The sequence below is a fragment of the Mustela erminea genome, chromosome 11, assembly GCF_009829155.1.
Source record: "Mustela erminea isolate mMusErm1 chromosome 11, mMusErm1.Pri, whole genome shotgun sequence".
Classification (NCBI taxonomy): domain Eukaryota; kingdom Metazoa; phylum Chordata; class Mammalia; order Carnivora; family Mustelidae; genus Mustela; species Mustela erminea.
This window is the reverse complement of record NC_045624.1, coordinates 41,040,857-41,059,862: the sequence shown is the minus strand read 5'-3', so window position 1 is coordinate 41,059,862 and position 19,006 is coordinate 41,040,857. Positions and strand designations below refer to the sequence as shown.

At 40.0% G+C, this 19,006-nt stretch overlaps 2 protein-coding genes across 6 annotated transcripts in view; one reads left to right on the top strand and one right to left on the bottom strand.

The window, feature by feature from the left end:
• KIAA0895 (KIAA0895 ortholog) overlaps window positions 1-2,539 on the bottom strand; it is a 68,827-nt gene extending 66,288 nt beyond the window's left edge. The window contains exon 1 of one of the 2 annotated variants that reach the window (XM_032305274.1): window positions 2,030-2,539. In XM_032305274.1, coding sequence (XP_032161165.1) covers window positions 2,030-2,143 — 114 coding nt within the window. In that variant the 5' untranslated portion in view covers window positions 2,144-2,539. The remainder of the gene's footprint in view (window positions 1-2,029) is intronic. The other variant, XM_032305275.1, reaches the window with a different exon arrangement.
• ANLN (anillin actin binding protein) overlaps window positions 2,030-19,006 on the top strand; it is a 50,386-nt gene continuing 33,409 nt past the window's right edge. For 3 of the 4 annotated variants that reach the window (XM_032305256.1, XM_032305257.1, XM_032305255.1), the window contains exons 1-5: window positions 2,030-2,113; window positions 8,472-8,625; window positions 11,365-11,682; window positions 15,515-15,900; window positions 17,041-17,269. In XM_032305256.1, the coding sequence (XP_032161147.1) occupies window positions 2,096-2,113; window positions 8,472-8,625; window positions 11,365-11,682; window positions 15,515-15,900; window positions 17,041-17,269 (1,105 nt within the window). In that variant the 5' untranslated portion in view covers window positions 2,030-2,095. Of the gene's footprint in view, window positions 2,114-2,970; window positions 3,067-8,471; window positions 8,626-11,364; window positions 11,683-15,514; window positions 15,901-17,040; window positions 17,270-19,006 lie in introns of those variants that run through there. The other variant, XM_032305258.1, reaches the window with a different exon arrangement.

Here is a 19,006-nt window from a genome sequence, read left to right as displayed (position 1 = left end):
ACTGTTTTGGTGGTTGCTATCATCTTCACGGTGGTCATTATCAGTGTAGAGCACAAAGACATAAGGGGATTATGAAGCAAGATAAAGATTTGGAGTAGTTCTATTGTTCTATGTGCTTTATGTATCTCTTTTAGTCTTGACTAGAATCTGGTCATAAAGAATCTAAGGCTTGGGGTGCCTGGGTGGCTCAGTGGGTTAAGCCTCTGCTTTTGGCTCAGGTCATGATCTCAGGGTCCTGGAATCAAGCCCCTCTCAGCTGCTGAGCAGAGAGCCTGCTTCCCCCTCTCTCTCTGCCTGCCTCTCTGCCTACCTGTGATCTCTCTCCCTCTGTGTCAAATAAATAAAATCTTAAAAAAAAAAAAAATCTAAGGCTCACAGACTACATAAATTTCTAATGACTTCTTTTCCAATATTGTTTAAAACATTTTCTTCCTCCCCTCCAACACATATACTTTCCTGTCTAGCAAAAATGCAAACTTCTTTTCCTCATTGGTTCATAAGTAGCATATTTTAAGTATTAATAATTTGATACACCAAACACTTCAGTAGTGGCTGATTACAGAATACTTCTGGTTCTGTTTCAGTTTTTCATCTGATACTCCTAATAACCCTGGCAGTTGGTTATTCTTGTTTTATAGATGAGTAAGCTAAAATCTAGAGAGGCTAAACCTTTAGTATGTTGCTAACTTGGTGACCATGAGTTTCATGAAATTCTGTGACAAATACTTTATGATTAAATGGGCATTTTTCTAGGTAGAGGGTCAGCTTCAACTGTATTTTCAAAAGGTTTTAAAAATAGTGGGTTGAATGATTTGCCTAAGGTCACATGGTCCTTGGGAGTCAAAATCCCAAGCAATTTCTTCCTGCTCCACACTCAGAATTCTTTTTTTACAACCTATACCATTAAATTTCAAATTAGAGATATTATTAGTGAAACACTTTTTGTAATGTCTACTGACTGCTAAGATGGAAAGGTTATTAAATATACCAAAACATCTTACTTGGGAGAAATAGTTTTGGTTTGTTCAGCCGTTAGGCAGTAACTCCTTCATCTACATGGTGTTACTTTTCAAGTGAACAAGTCAGGAACTGTTGTCTTTACAAGCCCTAATGCAGACTTGTTGAAGAAGAAATGATTGATACAGTAATTACAAAACGTATTTTGCAATTCTGAGTAATCCGTAAAGAGCAATCATGAGACACAGCTTGATCTCGTGGTGGAGAGGGGACCATGAGCTGAGAATGGGGTTTTCCTTTCTCCTGGACAAGACTGACTTGTCTCAGGGTCTCCCCGCTCTGGGCTGTAAAAGCACATAGGTGGATGGCTTCTTAATCCTTCCAACTCTAACACTGTATAAATTTGGATGGGATTTAAGATAGAAAGGCAGCACAGAGTTTTGTGCATGAAACTTTCAGTCTGTTAATATTAGCCTTACTTCCCAATGAGAAAGGGTCTCTAGCGCCCGAGGTGGGTTATTAGCCTCAAATATCCGGGATCCCACTAGAGGAACCTCTCACGAGGGTCAAGCCCACAGCCCCCATTAGGGTAACGTAGCGGCGGGGGAAAGAAGGCCCCCAGGCCAGTGGGATTTCAAACATAAGGGCTGCTAATCCTATATTAAGTAAAGAGGGAAGGCGGGAAGGTTCCACAGGATCAGTTTAAACAGGGTGCCTGTGCGAACGTTGGGGTGGGGCTTCGGGTCCCGGAGGCGGCTGGAGCGCCCGCCGAGCCGCACCTCCGCCGCACCCCGGCCTCGGGAGCTGGGGTGTGACCGAGAGGAGGTCCGCTACCCTCAGAAACCCCCGCGGCCCGGCACCGCCACGTGACCGAGAGCCGGGGCGGACAGAGGCGTGTCCCGCTCCGCCCCGCGCGCAGGCGCGCTGTACAGGCGCTGAAATTCAAATTTGAACGGCCGCAGGAGGCCGACTCTGACACTGGAGGCCGAGGGGGTAGAGGAGAGGAGTTTGGGAGAGTCCTCCCTTCTCCGGCCTTCTGGTTTTCTCCAAGTGACACTGAACCGAGACTCACTTTTCTTTTTCTGAATTTGAACCACCGTTTCCGTCGTCTCGCAACCGACAGGAGAAGCCCGGGGCGATGGACCCGTTTACCGAGGTGAGAAAACTTGCGGGGGTAGCTTGCCATCGCCACTGTGGGCTCCTACCCTAACCCTTCCCACCTTCCGCGACCTCTGGGCCCACCGGGCGGAGGGCGCGTGCGCGCGCGTGCGCAGCGTGTGTGTGCAGGGGTCCGCCTGGGGGAGCCGTAGGGAGAAGGGGGTGGGGGGAAGACGCCGCCGGCTCCGCGGCTGCTGTGGGTCCGCGGTTGACGTATTGCGGTCCTGCCGCTGAAGCCTCGGGAGGGTGGTTTTGAGCCTGTCCTAAAAGGCGGTAGCGAAAAGCCTGCTGTCAGCCCGGATTACTGTAAAGCCCCTCGGTCGTAGTGCCCTGTCCCCTCCGAGGGGGAGGTTGAGGCCTGAGGCCTGGCGGAACTGGTCCTGCTGGAAGTGAAAACTGGGATAAGGTGTAGGGTGGAGTCGGGAGCCTGAATGACTCAGTGCTGTGTGCAGCCGCCGCCTGCAAATGGAATGTGATTTGCGGTGTTCAGGCGGCCGGCAGAATGCCCTGCATTTCAAGGATGCTGTTAACGAAATAACAGCAAAACGTTGAAATAAGCCAGTACCTGAAATCATTGCATCCGTTCCTATAGAGTCAGTAGTTTCTTCAGGTCTGATTACTCAGTTAAATAGGGAAGAAGTTTCATCCCCGGGATTGACACTCGAATGGAAAGGAAACAGCGCTGGCCGAATATATACAAACAAAATTAAAAGCCGACAATTAAAAAAAAGCAGAGTAAAGAAATAGGAAACCTCTTTGTGTGTGTTTATGGAGCATAACATTACAGCAATACTTGTCTTTTGTCCTTTGGAAATTGAATATGGATTAATTATGTCGTGTCAAATTATTTTTCTATTACTGGCCAGTCTTGTTGAGAATGTACATGGACATACTTGAGTTTTGTGTTGCCAGTTGTCTACTCCCTGTTCTTCCAGAACAGTTCCTGTTTCTGTAAGTTGTTGTGCAAGTTTCAAACTGTTACTTCTTGAGTTGTTGCAAAGTGGCCCTAAAAATGTCTCGATACTAGATTCAAAAACTTAAATGCTATGGAGAGTAGAAATACTTTTTTGGGGAGATGTAGTTTATAATTCCATAAGTCTAAGATTGTAAAAGTTTCAGCAGTTATAGTTTACTTGGATTCAAACATAATATTTATTTTTGCTTCAAATTCTCATTTAGGGGAAAACATTAGTTAATCTTAAGGACTGACAGAATGCAGAACACATTTTGTATTAGCTTTAAAAAATAGGGCTGATCATGCATCATATATTTTTCACATGAAGTTAAAAAGGATATTTTATGTTACTAAGCTAGGATAGGATTCCTTAAAACATTAGCCCTATGTCCTGAATATTCTTTTTATTTTCCTAAGTAACAGACAGGAACAACACATTTTGAAACTTGGTTGAAAATTGTACTTCATTTTACTTGAAAATGTCATTCCGAAGCTAGTACAAATCTCCATTGAAAGAAACTTTTATTTGAAGAAAGCTTTCGCTTTATAGTGTGTTCAGAAACATGTATGGTTTACATTATAAAAAGATCAGTTGCAGTTGGAATAAACAGCTTTGACATCTTTTCCTTAATTGGTAATGAGTGAAAAATTTGAGTTGGTTCCAATGACTAGGTGCTTAATGATAGCATTCATAACATTTTTGCACAGGCAAGTGAACTGATACATATCTTTGTCTTAAAAGGACTTAAAATAAGTTAAAGTAGTTTTCTCAACTAGAGTTCTTTATCAGAACCACAGAAAATGATTTGAGAAACTATTTTGTTAATTTTCCCAAATGTGATTCATAACCGTGCCATCCTGCAAGCATAGGAGAGATGTTAATTCATTACATTAATGTCAGAGCATAAGGGCTAATTCTTTTGGTGACTCAGGTTGAAAAAGCTACAGCCATCCTAGACTCTCTTCTTCTCAAACAAGGCTGTTGTGCATTGATTGCTTCTCCACCCTGGTGTCACTGGTGTTGTATGGCACACTCTTCTCTCCCTGTCCCTTCTGCTTGATTTAACCTCCGGCTCTCACTTTGATATCCCTTCTTCAAAGGGCAGATCACCTTTCACAGCGCTCATCTCACTTGCATTTACCTGTTGAATATATTTCCTATACGAATGTGAGTTTCATGAGTGCAGGCCTGTTCTTTCCTATTCAGAGAGATGTTTCCCTAACATCAAGCACATCCAATAACATTCTGTTGAAAAAATTTTTAAAAAGAGCCATTCAGTGCACATTATTTTACAAACACATAATTATATACAACAGTAATTGTTAGAACATTTTAGCCATGTTCTTTCCTTTATTGTAGAAAATTTCAAATTCTCAAGTATAATAACTCCGCATGGACTCATCACCCTGCAACACATGGCCATATTATTTCACTGTGTTCCCCTCAAATCCCTCCTACTGGATCATTTGGAAGAAAATTGTAGAGATCATATAATTTCATACATAAATACTTCAGTATTTATCATTAAACACTAAACAGTTGAAAAAAATCATAGTGCTGTTATCACACCTAAAATTTAATAGCAATTCCTTAATATCATCAAATATTCTGTCAATGTTCACATTTCCTTAAGTGTCTCATTGTTTTGCATTTTGAATAAGACTCTAGACAAGGTCCACAGGGCAGTGTCTTTCTATATTCTTCTTGGACTAACCAGAAATAAGGAAGCCATCTTGATTCATGGACAAACAAGCAGGGAAGGCAGATGTTTATTATTATGACCAGCTGATAACATTTAAAAAGTTACGGTGATATGAAGTTGTTTCTCCTGACAATAAGTTCTTAAAAAGAGGGATGCCTGGGTGGCCCAGTTGGTTAAGTGGCTTCCTTTGGCTCAGGTCATGATCCCAGCATCCTGGGATCGAGTCCCATATCGGGCTCCTTGCTCGGCAGGGAGCCTACTTCTCACTCTGCCTCTGCCTGCCACTCTGTCTGCCTGTGCTTGCTCTCTCCCTCTCTCTCTCTGGCAAATAAATAAATAAAATCTTAAAAAAATATATGTTCTTAAAAAGAACAATTGGATTTAGTCAAAAGACAGTTCGGATGTGGAGCCTAATGCAGGGTTTGAACTCATGACCTTGAACTGAAATCAAGAGTCTGATGTTTAATGACTGAGCCATTTAAAAGACAGTGTATAGCAAACTGATTAAGAGCCCAAACTCTGGAGCCTGATTTTTGAATCCAGCCTTGCCATTTCTTTTTTTTTTTTAATTTTTAAATTTTTTTTTTTTAAGATTTCATTTATTTATTAGAGAGAGAGTCCGGGATTGACACTGCCGTAGGGAACCCAGGGCCAGGTGTGCCAAGTCAGAGCTTTCTGTGTAGGATCCTTAAAAAGAGAAAAGCCACAGTTAAAATATTCTGTAAAGCATCTTCTCTTGTGCAATCAATAAATATGCTGTTACTGTGTGGAATGGACTTTCTCTTATTTTTGAAAAGTAAGTGAAAATCTCTGTATTGACATGGGAAAGAATGCTGCTAGAGTATACTGAAAATAATAAGTTAATTTATGTTGAGTGTACTCTGTTTAAGAAGGTATGGGGGGAAAAAAGAAGGTAGGGGAATCAGTAATACCTCCTAGAAAGATTTCTGTCAGAAATGATTTCAGGCGTGTGTGTGGCAGAAATTGCTTAGACTATAAGCTTCAGTTATTTTAGATTCATCCATGTAGAATGTCTTATTTCCCAGTTCCATTAGTTACTGCAGTTTTTTTATGCCTCTTTTATTTAAAGAAGGATCTGTAATGTTTGAAGGAATGTATCTTATAAATAAAGAACCCTTGAATTTCTGAGGCATTATTATAGAGACTTAGACTTATTGAACTGTTGAGTTTATCTTCCTTAGATATATAATTTCTTTTAAATCGATCTTTAGTCCTTATTTTGTAGATAAGGGAACTTTGGCTTATCTCTCTCAAATTTCTTAAAGTTTTGAAATCTTTGAATCTAATGTAGACAATAGAGTACTTGTGTATGTTTGAATGGCAAAGCCACATTCTTTTGTAACCAACCTCTTGCTCATAGTAACTGAAAATATACTGACTCACAAGTATTCTAACTAACCAGAGTGGAATGTGGGCATGTCCATGAATGAATAAAATTAAGCTAGTTTTGTATCTGGGGAGTGATATGTTTTATCATGGGGAAATTATCATATATATATGAATTTATGTAACAGTACCACTTTTGAGTTTGTTGAAGACTTTTATTTAAAGGGTGAAGGACTTGTGTCTTGGGCAACATTTGGTTCATGGATTAACTCTTTAAGTGACATGGCATTTAGATTTAGCTTCACTTCTTTCAGTTAGGAAATCATTCCTAAGGGAGAGAGTTGTACCTTCCAAATTTAGCTCATATTTCTTTCGCATACTCAGAGGAATTTTAAAGAATAATTATTCTATATTAATTAAGGAAATTAAAAAGTTCAAATGGAAGTGTAGTTCCTTAGTCTTCACTAACACTGTATCTGTGTGTGGGGCAGCATATAAACTCCAGCCAATAATTTGCATGCCTCCTTTAGTTGTGTACTTTTGAAAGAAAAGGAATTGTTTTATAGGGTCTTGTGTTTGTTCTACCATGCTGGTTCAAATGGAAGCATTAGTTGATTCAGAGTAAGAACAGAGTAATCGTGAGTTTATGGAATGGTTAAGATATCAACTTAAAATTATTTTATTATATATTCATATTGAGTTAAATAAAATATGGGATTTTTTTTTTAAAAGATTTTATTTATTTATTTGAGAGAGAGAGAGAGAGTGAGAGAGAACATGAGCGAGGAGAAGGTCAGAGAGAGAAGCAGACTCCCCGTGGAGCTGGGAGCCCTATGCGGGACTCGATCCCGGGACTCCGGGATCATGACCTGAGCCGAAGGCAGTCAGTCGTCCAACCAACTGAGCCACCCAGGTGTCCCAAAATATGGGATTTTTTTAGGTTTTTTTTTTTTCATCTTAGGAAATGTCATGTTTTCAAAAGACTAAATATGTTATCTCTTGCTGTTTACCATTATACCAAATCTTAGTGGCTGTGTTAGTTTCATTGTTAAAACAAATTACCACACGCTTAGTGGTTTAAAATCATAGATATTTATTACCTTCTGAAGGTCATAAGGCTGATGGATTTTACTGGGTTAAGATCAAGGTGTTGGCAAGATTGTATTCTTTCTGAAGGCCCTGGAGGAGAATCTGTTTCCTCGCCCTTTGTAGCTTCTGGAGGCCACCAGCATTTTTTGGCATGTGGCCCCCTCCTGCATCTTCAAAGGCACAATCCCATCACTCTAAGCTCTGCTTCTGTTGTCACATTTCTGACCTTCCTGACTCTTTTTTTTTTTTTTTAAGATTTTATTTATTTATTTGTCAGAGAGAGAGAGATCGAGAGCAAGCACAGGCAGACAGAGTGGAAGGCAGAGTCAGAGGGAGAAGCAGGCTCCCTGCAGAGCAAGGAGCCCGATGTGGGACTCGATCCCAGGACGCCGGGATCATGACCTGAGCCGAAGGCAGCTGCTTAACCAACTGAGCCACCCAGGCGTCCCTGACCTTCCTGACTCTTGTTTCATAAGGACAACTGTGATTACTATTGCCCTCTCCATATAATTCAGAATAATCTTTCCATCTCAAGACTCTAAATCATATCAGCAAAGTCCCTTTTGCCAAATAAAGTAACACATTCACAGGTTGATGAGATTAGGAAATGAACAGCTTTGAGAGACTATTATTCTTGCCCCTGAAGTGCTTGAAACAACCTCTCGTGATTCAGTGGCTCAGTAATTTGCGTTGGGCTCAGCGAGGCTCTGTTTCTAGTGGTGTCCCCCGGGGTCATGCCGGAGTCTGCAGGGATCTAGCAAATTATCTGGGACTGGATGGTCACAAGTCTGGTGGTTGATGCTAGCTCTCAGCTGGGCCAAGTGTCTCTAGCAGGCTTGACCTGGGCTGCTTCACCTGGTGTTCTAAGAGAGTGAGAAGAGAAACTGCAAGACTTCTGATGCCTGGGTTTGGAAGTCACGCAGTATCACTTCTGCCACATTATGTTGGTCAAGGTGAATCATAAGGCCAGCCCAACGCAAGGGTGTGGAAATAGATTCTACCTTTGGATGGAAGCAGAAAAAACTTCTGGCCATTTTAAATCTCATACAACCAACCTAACCATTTTATTTATATTACATCTGTGATAATTTTGACACTGGGGTGCTTATTTGGTGAATTTTGACCTAAATTACATAAGATTTCACATTTGGAATGTATTTAACTGTTATCTTATATGGTAATTGATGATTTTAGAAGATACCTTAAGTTTTGCAAATTTTTGACTAAACTTGTGTTTTAACGCTGCTGTATTACATATATAGAAACTGCTGGAACGAACCCGTGCCAGGCGAGAGAACCTCCAGAGAAAGATGGCCGAAAGGCCCACGGCAGCCGCAAGGTCCATGACTCACGCTAAGAGAGCCAGAGAGCCACTTTCGGAAGCAAGTAACCAACAACCCCTACCTGGTAGTGAAGGTAAAAGACTGTGGTGGGGGGGAAATATAATTGGCATCTTTTAAAAGAGATAAGCCCCATTTTATTGTGCATGTAGAAAAATCCAGGTCTTTGGGAGACAAATGTAATAATAGCCTCTGGGAAAAGGTCAGCCTTCTAGTTCAGGCTGATTGTATTAGGCCTAGACCTACAAGACCAGAGCAGAGTATCCAATAAATATTTCAAACTAATTGGTCAAACATAATTTTCCTCAACCCAAAGTTACCCTTAAAACCCCCAAGGGGAGAAAAGTAAAGGAGCAGAGGACACATACACGGTAGTGGTTTGGAGTTATCTACCTCTACAGTGCGGGAACAGCTGACTACCAAGTTTTCAGATAGTCTCTGGCACGAGCAGGTTAACAAATGGCAGACCTGCTTGTGGAGGCTTGAAATTCAATGCACCTTTTCATCCTCTGTCTGTTGAACCAGCCCTCTAGAGCTAGGCTGAAGGTATAGGTGGTTAATCTAAGACCTGGTGAATTAGACAAAAATAAATAAATATACAAACAAACTAACCTAAAATCACCCAGAAATTTATTTTATTCTTTCCTAAATCCTGGCATCCCCAGCCTGTATCAGTAAGTTAGCTGCCTTAATCTTTTCCCTGAGTATGGAATTGTCTGGAGATAATCATTTTCCTCAGCATAAATTTTAAAAATGCATATAGAAAGAGAGCATCACAGAAAGCAGAAGCAATATTACAAAAGTGATAAGGGCATGGAGCAGGCTCACGATTACTTTGTAAGCTAACCATGGAATGGGAATTTATTTTCAAATAGCTATACATTTTGAAGAGAGGGAATCCTATCTATATCACATATATTTGGTATATATTTTACATTTGTGTGGTAAATCTATCAGACGTACATGGTATGTATATTACATATGTGGATATATATATTATATACATATGGTAGTTGGTCAGGAAGACAGAGGCCTAGCTCCAGTCCAGGATCTTTTTCTGTTTTCGTTGTGACATAGGTTTATACAATGAAATGTGGTGTACCATGTACTTTAAAACTAGTGCTTGGAACTATGTTTTGATGCTTCGGTGGAAATATTTACTGTTTTATATAAGAATATATTGAATTCTGTATTTTCAAGTGGTGATGCATGTTAAAATAGGAACACTTTCAAAAAATCATTAGATGAGTTAGTAGAAAATAGATCCATAAATGAATTACAGAAGATGAGAAAGTTTCAGAATGTCTCTTTAATTAGACTGATGTCTCTGAGGGCAATCATGGCCCCCATTTAACAGAACTTTGGGTATTGCCAGAGCGAGAACACTAGGTCAGACAGCCAGGGATACTGGCCTCATATGCACTTTACATTCCTATATTCTAAAATGTTAATTTCCCAGGAGATATATTAAAACTCATTCTTGAGTAGAAATAACATGCCTCATGTTTGGGTAGCTCCTTTTTATTTTAGGCCTTTTTATTTTATAGGTGTCCATGGCACTTTAAAATATGAAATGTTATAAAAATATGAAAACATTTGTGCCAATAACTTCACTTGGCATTAACCAGATAATTGAGTTGCTTTTTTGGTTCCCTGCCTTTCCCAAACCTCAAGCAGGTTCTCTTCTAACCTTGCTTATTATTGTTCATTGAAGATTGTTTTAAGAAACACAAAGCCTGTTTCGACCCTTAGCTGTGTCATTTTATGGAAGATAATATAATTGCTCTGTGCTTGGTTTTCCTTATCTAAAAATGAGGTGATTGGGCTGTATGATTTTAAAAATCACTCAAAATGTTTGTTTATTCTATGTGTATGCATTTTTTATTTCCTAGTGTCTTTTTTTTTTTTTTTAAGGTTTTATTTATTTATTTATTTATTTGTCAGAGAGAGAGAGAGAGAGAGAAAAGCAGGCTCCCTGTCGAGCAAGGAGCCCAATGCAGGACTTGATCCCAGGACCCTGGGATCATGACCTGAGCCGAAGGCAGCAGCCTAACCAACTGAGCCATCCAGGTGTCCCTATTTCCTAATGCCTTAAGACTACATAAAATATTAGTCCTATACCTTGAGAATATTATTTGAATATCTTTTCATTCAGGGGTTTTATTTTATTTTAATTAATTAATTAATTTTTAAAAGATTTTATTTGTCCAAGAGAAAGAGGGAGGGAGAGAGAGCACAAGCAGGGGGCATGGCAGAGACAGAGGAAGAAGCAGGCTCCCCGCTGAGCAAGGAACTGGTACAGGACTCTGGGATCATGACCTGAGCTGAAGGCAGATGCTTAACTGGCTGGCCTCCCAGGCATCCCCACTCAGGTGTTTAAAACCATAAATTATATGTTCGCTTAAAAAGAAATCTCTGGAGGTGCCTGGGTGGCTCAGTGGGTTGGGGTCTCTGCCTTTGGCTCAGGTCGTGATCCCAGGGTCCTGGGATCAAGCCCCAAGTCAGGCTCTCTGCTCAGTGGGGAGCCTGCCTCCCTTCCTCTCTCTCTGCCTACCTCTCTGCCTGCTTGTGATCTCTGTCAAATAATTAAAAAATAAAAATTAAAAAAAGAGAAAGAAAGAAATCTCTCATACCAGATTTCTAAGTTACTGAAAGTAGAATTTTACATATTTCTTGTTGTAAGGAAAATCATTTAAAGAGAACAGAGAAACATCACATTTTAGTAATTTGTTAAGTACCTACTGATGGTTTTTCAGGCTATGAGAATTTACAGAAATTTGAAATTTTGGGGGTGGGTGTCCTTTTTTTAATCTAGAGAAATCTTGTACAAAACCATCACCATCAAAGAAACGCTGTTCTGACACCACCGAAGTAGTAGAAGTTTCTAACTTGGAAAATGAAAAACCAGTTGAGTCTGCTTCTGCAAAACCCTGTCCTCCAAGTCCTCCGGCTCCCCAGGCGCAGCCTCAAGCAACTGCTCCTGTCAGTGCTTCGGAGGCGGCCCCAGCCCCGGTGCCCAGAGTGAGGAGGGGGCTCAACTCGAGATTGGAATCAACTGCAGGGTCCTCAGTGAAAACACGAATGCAAAAGCTGGCAGAGCAGCGGCGCCATTGGGATAATAATGATCTGACAGGTATGAATGATACGATGGCCTGGTCCTTAAAATCTGTTTCAATAAGCTTCAACTTGGATGCAAATTTGAGGTATCACTTAACACACGAAAGATCACTGCTTCTGTTTTATCTATCTCTTCAGTATCCATCACTTACAAATAGTTTGTATATCAATGGGATATTTATCAGTTGATTGTGTTCTCATTGAAGGAGATGCTGCTGAAGTTCTTAGAGCAGCTCCCAGAAGCTTGGTCTCATAACAGAATTATATTTGCAATAAGACACAATAGAGAACAAACTATACCCTCGTCATTATTAGCATTGCTGACCTTTAGCTCTGTATGCAAGAAATCCTATTTCGCGGATTAACTAATTAAATAAATTTGAGTGGTTAAGGTATGTAATGCTATTTAATAGAGGGGAGAGAAAACGTAAACATTTACTGAGCACCTACGACACATGTTTGTCAGGGTGCTGGGAACCCATGAAGTGACCTGATCCTTACCTCTGTGTTCTCATATTCAGATGGAGAGTCTAAGAGCAAATCAGCAGGGTTATGTGTTCTATGATCAATTTTGTCTCCTATCTCATTACAAAAAAAGCCTTGAGATGACTCACAAAAAGAACTATGTTACAAAACAAAAATAAGGAAATTCTTGGGTGAAGAGAAGGAAGAACAGAGAAGGGGAGGGTAAAATACAGGCGTTCAGGTCCTCCTCACTTGCCAGAGTTATGAACTTGCTAGCAGCCAAGGCAAGGAGGTTATACACCATCAGTTATTTCACTGCTATTTATAAGATTAAAGCAGAACCGTGGCTGGAACTAAGACCTAAGAGAACTTTCTTCCCTGGGTCCTCAAAGATGACTTTGTAGAAGGTAGTTCGTGTGTGAGGTTAGTCAAGGTAGGCAGATGGCCTGGCTCCAAGCTCAGTTGGTGAACACAGTTCCGAAGAGAGCCAGCATTGTACAGTGACAGCTGGGCCTTACCCAAGGAAGTGTTCCTCAAGCTTTGGCTCTCAGCCTGACTCCTGTGTAACAGAAACATTTGGACCATTGGATTGTAATCTCAGGAGCATGCTGGAGCCCTGGGGTGTACTTATGTCTTTTTAAAAAAAAATCTGTTTTACTCTGGTGCATAGCCAGAATTGAGACCAAGTGATCTGAAGAAATGGATGGACAACATAAATTTTAGGCAGTCTTTCATAAATGTCAATTCTTTGGTCTGAAATTTGGTAAGTATCGGACAGCAGAGTGTTTTAAGATTATCCTTTTGGCAGTGATGGTAATTTCAAGAGTCAATACTTACTGTGTAAAGTGCTAGGCATTCTAAATATTTTTTGTTCTAATATAGTATAACATTCAATTCTTATAAATATCTTAGGACATACATACCACTTTTTTGTTCATGTTATAGAAGAGGAAACTGTGTTCTTTTTTTTTCTTTCTTTTTTAGGAAACTGGGTTCTGAGAGGCTAAGACTCCTTACCAGAATCAGCAGCTAAAATTCCAACCTCAGTTGTTGGATTCTAGGGCTCAACCCTTGCCTGCTGTGACCCACCTGATGTTCTCGGGTATAGATCAGGGTGCAGATATCCCATGCTGTCTCTTAAACACCTAGTGATTTTGGTAGTGGGCAGGGCTAACCGTGCTTCTTTATGATTCCTGGGGAGGCTAATCAGTAAATGTGCCTAAATACAAGGATGTTTCCTTTCTGTTTGGCAAGAAATCTCTATGCGAAATAGAAAGAGGGTTTAATGATATAATGCATGGTGAGAAGATCAGCCAAGGCCATAAATATTCTAGGGCAGAAAGCATTGCCACAGTGACTTTGAACATTTTGAAAACAAATGTTAACAAATGCTTACCTCAGCCTTTAAAGTAAATCTCTTAAGGGATCATAACCTGTCTAATTTTAAGTACTGAAACTTGAAAATAAAGTGTTTGTGATGAATGAGTTAGTGTATGCTCTCCAGAACTGTGGGTATAAACCAGTTAAATGAGGGATTATACTAAAATATAACTTAACTGAAGCTTCTTTTCTGATAGAGAATAGTTAGAAGAGCTAAAAGTCTCTTAAGCCCATTCCTAAAATATGACAGTAAAGCTGTCATCTGCTTAGAGGACAGGTCTGATTCTCAGGGACGCGATAGAGGTATGCAAAAGGGTATCACAGGGACGGTGGTGGCCAGGGAAGCTTTTCTAGGGAAGGCAGATGCAAGACACTGAGGGACTACTGGCTTCAGACCATGGAGAAGGTCTCCTAGGCAGAAGTAATAGGATGCCTAAGAAGCACAGAGGTATGTAAACAGAGCACGTACATAAAGAGTAGATATTTTCTGGTAGAAAAGCAAGAGATAAGTTTGAAGAAAGCAGCAGGGTTTAGAGCCTGTGGAATTTAACCAGGAGGTGATGGTGAGATACTGGGAGAATTTAAGTAGACAAATGCTGTAGAGAGATCACTCTGGCATCAGAATTGAGAAGGGATTGAATAGGCCAGAGACTCGAGCAGAGGGAGCAGGAAGACCAGTTAGAAGGTTAATGTTATAATCCTGGTATGGAATGATGAAGGCCAGGAGTGAAGAGGAGAGGTGGGATCTGTAAGATTTAGGAGGAGGATCTCTGGGCTAGATGTCTGGGTGGTGGTGGAGGAGAAGGGAGAAGGAGGAAGAGGCCACAATGAGGAGGAACATGTTTGGGGTAGTTTCAGCATCACATACGTTATTTGGGGTGCCGGGGGATAGCCAAATGGAGGTGGTTGGTAGGTAGAAGGACCCCATGGAGGATATGGCCCAAGAGCAGAACTAGTAGAGGATGCTGCCACCAGTGGAAACACAAGGCCTGCAATGTGTAGTGGCATCTAGTGCCAGCAGCGAAGGCAACTTCAAGGCAGCCGGGGAGGCAGAGGCCAGTTTGGGTGTCTAGTAGCGAGAGAATATTGTGTAGGGCTAGAGGGACAGTAGCTAAAAAGGGGCGTATGTTGGTGGGAGGGTGTTTACTTTTAGCTGGAAGATAAGACAGAGCTAGATACAGATGAGCATATTTATGTGCAGAGAAGAAAAGAAGTTTTAGAGGGGTAGAATTGAGAATTCAGGCAGAAGTATAAGGCTTGGACAGTAGGAAGGATACCTCTTCCATTGACTGAATTTGTGGAGTAGAAAGTGCTGTGGAATTTTGATTTCCCTATATGTGCTTTATGCCTGTAGGTCTTCATAAGTTAAGTATTACTTTTCGAGATCTATCTATACACATGAAGTAACTGTGGGCAACATTTTAGTCTAACCCTGTGCTATCCAATACTGTAGACACTAGCCATATATAGTTTTTAAGATTTAAATTAATTGAAATGAAATAACATTTCTTAGTTGCCCTAGCCACATTTCAAGGGCTCATGAGCCACACGTGGCTAGTGGTTACTGTCCTGGATAGCATGGATCTAGAACATGTCCATCATTGCAGGAAGTTCTATTGTACAGCACTGGTCTCATCCATTTTAAAACAAAACGTGCCTGTGGAATATGTAATCTTAAATTGTGTGATGTTGTAACATCATGAATTCTAAAATTATGACCTAAGTGCACGGTCTCTTCGAGCATTTGTAATCCATTAAGATTTAGAAAAAATAGGTGTAAGAAGTTTGCCTGTTTTTTTTCAAATTTGGATGAAGTATCATCTGATTTGAAAAGATATTGTCAAATTTAAGCAGCTTGGTAGTTTCATACAATCAAGAGCTTTCTATTAGTTCCTAAACCTCCTAACTCTTTTTTAAAAGTTCTGAATGGAGTGATCTTGGTATTACACATATGCGTAACTCTTGAACACGGGTTTTAAGTCTTTTTCTGAAAACATTTCCAGATGATATCCCTGAGAGCTCAGTCATCTCCCCAATGCCATCAGAGGAAAAGGCTGCCTCCCCTCCCAAACCAGCCCTCTCGGATGCCTCGGCAACTCCAGTTGGAAGAAGGGGCCGTCTGGCCAACCTTGCAGCAACTATTTGCTCGTGGGAAGATGATGTAAATTACTCATCTGCAAAGCAACACAGTGCACAAGAACAGCCTGGTACCACTTGTTTATCCAAATTTTCCTCTGCAAGTGGAGCATCTGCTAGGATCAATAGCAGCAGTGTTAAGCAGGAAGCTACATGCTGTTCCCAAAGGGATGGCGAGGCCTCTTTGAATAAAGCTCCATCCTCGAGTGCTGTGGGTGTATCTCTGAATAATGCTGCAATTTCCAGCTCTGTGGTAAGCAATGCAATATTGGTCTTTGGAAATCATTTTTTTTTCCTTATGAGTGATAATGTATATAAAGTATTTTATCACATATATGTAGTGTATTTGTATCTATTTTTAGAAATTGGTGGCATAGAAAGTAAAAATCCTAAATTTGGTAGCCTAGTCTAAGATAAATTAGTTGTTGACAAGTAAATTATATTAATTTCATATGATTCCAAGGTGTATAATAATGGAATGATGACGCCTCTTAGTCATCAGGGAGAGCACTGAACATTATTCTCCCTGTAGAACGTTTTATGTATGCGTATAAATCTAAGATATGGAATTTCTCTGAAAAGACATGTAATAAACTAGTAGCTCAAGTTGCTTTCAAAAGGCAAATTGCAGAACAGGATTTTTAAGGGTGGTTATGATAATGTTACCATATATCCTTTTGAAATGTTTGAAAGTTTTACCTGGCACAAGAATTACATCATCAACTTTCAAAAATAATCTTAAAAAAAAAAAAGTATGTTTCTGAGCATTGTTTTTTAATGTGGAGCCAGGTTTTGGAATTAGATAGACCTGCATTCAATCCCTGCCACATTATTAAAAGTGTAGCTTTGGACAAGTTACTTAATCTTACAAAACCTTGTTTTCCCATCTGCAGAATGGGAAAGAAGGGGTTATTGGGAGGTTTAAATGAGATTATGTGCATAAAACCTTTAGCAAAGTGCTTGGCACGTAGCACTTAATAATATGTTATAGTTAGCCATGAAGTACATGATATGATTGCGTTGAATTAATATTGACTTAATTAAAATACAAAAATATGCAGTGTGGTCTCATACAGTTAAAATTTATAAAGGTGCTAGTAAGATAATCAGAAAGAAATTGTTATTTAAAATAGGGAGTGACCCTACCCCTTATATGAAATTACTCCTCAGTGTATTATACATGCTAAATTACATATTATAATTTTAATAATAGCATTTTCAAAGTTGACTTTTTGTCAAACCTTTCAAATTGGTTCGATCTATTAAGGAGAATTTTTTTTTCCGTAAGTTTACATAAAGGCTACTAAGCAAATAGAAATGACTCGTTTTGTTATAAGACTACCTTTCGATATTGTGAATATCGTAGTTTACCTGAAGTGTTATCATGTTTCAGAAAGCTGCTTCTTCCCCAGTGAAATCTTCTACTACAGCCATTACTGATGCTAAAAATTGTAAGGGACAAAATCCTGAGCTACTTCAGAAAGCTCCTGTAAGTCCCCTGAAAACAGAGATATTGAAACCAATTGAAAAGTCAACTGTGTCCCAGACATTTCGGCCCAAAGAAGAATTAAATAGAGAAACTTGTCGGCAGTCTCAATCTAAAGACAAAGCAGCAACATCAGGTTATGTATCTTTTTAAAAAAATCTAGTTAGTGCTGACTCTTTTCAGGGTGTCTGTTCTCAGCATTCTAATTATCCAGTTGTGAACTGCACAGTGTTGGTCTGCATGGCAAGCACGTGAATGTATAAAATGAGACTTCTTCAAATTCAGTCTTAATTTATTGAATGAATATTCATTAGTGGGGACTTGCCTATTTACTGGTCAAAGTATGTAACTTGTTAACAGTTTAAACATGGTTTTTTTCTAGAATGACCATGGTAGATACTTTCTTTTATGCTTTTTGATGGGGACACAGCATATACACCTGAAAATCACATTGTAAGGGCATAAAGAAGAAACATTTTTGTAACCAAGAGTGCAGAGCAATGCTTTGCAAACTTTAATATGAAGGCACCCCTAATAGCAAAGGAGAGTGAATGTGTATGTAAATGGCTCCACTCCCAATTATATTTATATGTGTGTATATTGTATGTGAGCATGTACATGTAAAAGTTCAAAATTAACCCGTGTAGTAAAATGATGCTCCTGGAAATCTGTATTCATCTTGTGGGGACTTACACCTTCTGGCTTACCCTACCCTCACATGCTATGGGTTGAGAAACACAGGACTAAAAAATAAGGTTCAAATATATGGAAATACAGTTAATTTTGAACTATATTCTTTTTTCAATAGAATTGCTTTAGAAAAGACTTTTTTTTTTTTTTAAGATTTTATTTATTTATTTGTCAGAGAGAGAGCGAGCGGGAGCGAGCATAGGCAGACAGAGTGGAAGGCAGAGTCAGGGAGAAGCAGGCTCCCTGCAGAGCAAGGAGCCCGATGTGGGACTCGATCCCAGGATGCTGGGATCATGACCTGAGCCGAAGGCAGCTGCTTAACCAACTGAGCCACCCAGGCGTCCCTTGAAAAGACTTTTAATTCAAAATTTTAACTTCTTAAAAATATCTCTCTGGATACTGTAGTTCCTCATCAAAGAGAAGTAGACAGAGAAATGAGAGTAGATATCCATTAGTTATTCCAGGAAACCAGCAATCAGTTTCCAGATGAGCCGAAGTGAGAAGTAACCTGGGGACAATTAGCAACATCCCCACATGGACTAGGACTAGTTACTCTCAATTTTTCAAAGACTTATGGAATCGATAAGAAGGATTTTTTTTTTTTTAATTCTTGGCTATTGGCTATGCCCAGTATATGTTACTGGGACCTCAGAGATATTTAATTTTTATGTTTCTTTGTATTCTTAAGGCATTCTGGTTTGAGATATGGTATAAAGTGACACATGGAGTCTTTAAACTATGCCTATAGGTCAAATTCTGCCTTTTACCTTTTTTGCAAATAACGTTTTATTGGAACACAGCCATGCCCATTTATTTACACGCTGTCTGTGGCTGCTTTCATGCTTCAATGAAGAGTTGAGTAGTTAACAACAGTGGTCACATGGTTTGCAAAGCCCAAAATATTTACTGTCTGGCCTTCTGTGGAGAAAATGCTGATTTCGGATAGAGAGAAACCTCTTTCTCTATGGTCTCTATCCCATTTGTTCTACTTCAAATGTACCTCATACTATTTCAAATGAATACTATTTTAAGACTTTATAGAATCAAGATATCGCTTGATAGGGACGCCTGGGTGGCTCAATGGGTTAAGCCACTGCCTTCGGCTCAGGTCATGATCTCGGGGTCCTGGGATCGAGTCCCGCGTCGTGCTCTCTGCTTGGCAGGGAGCCAGCTTCCTCCTCTC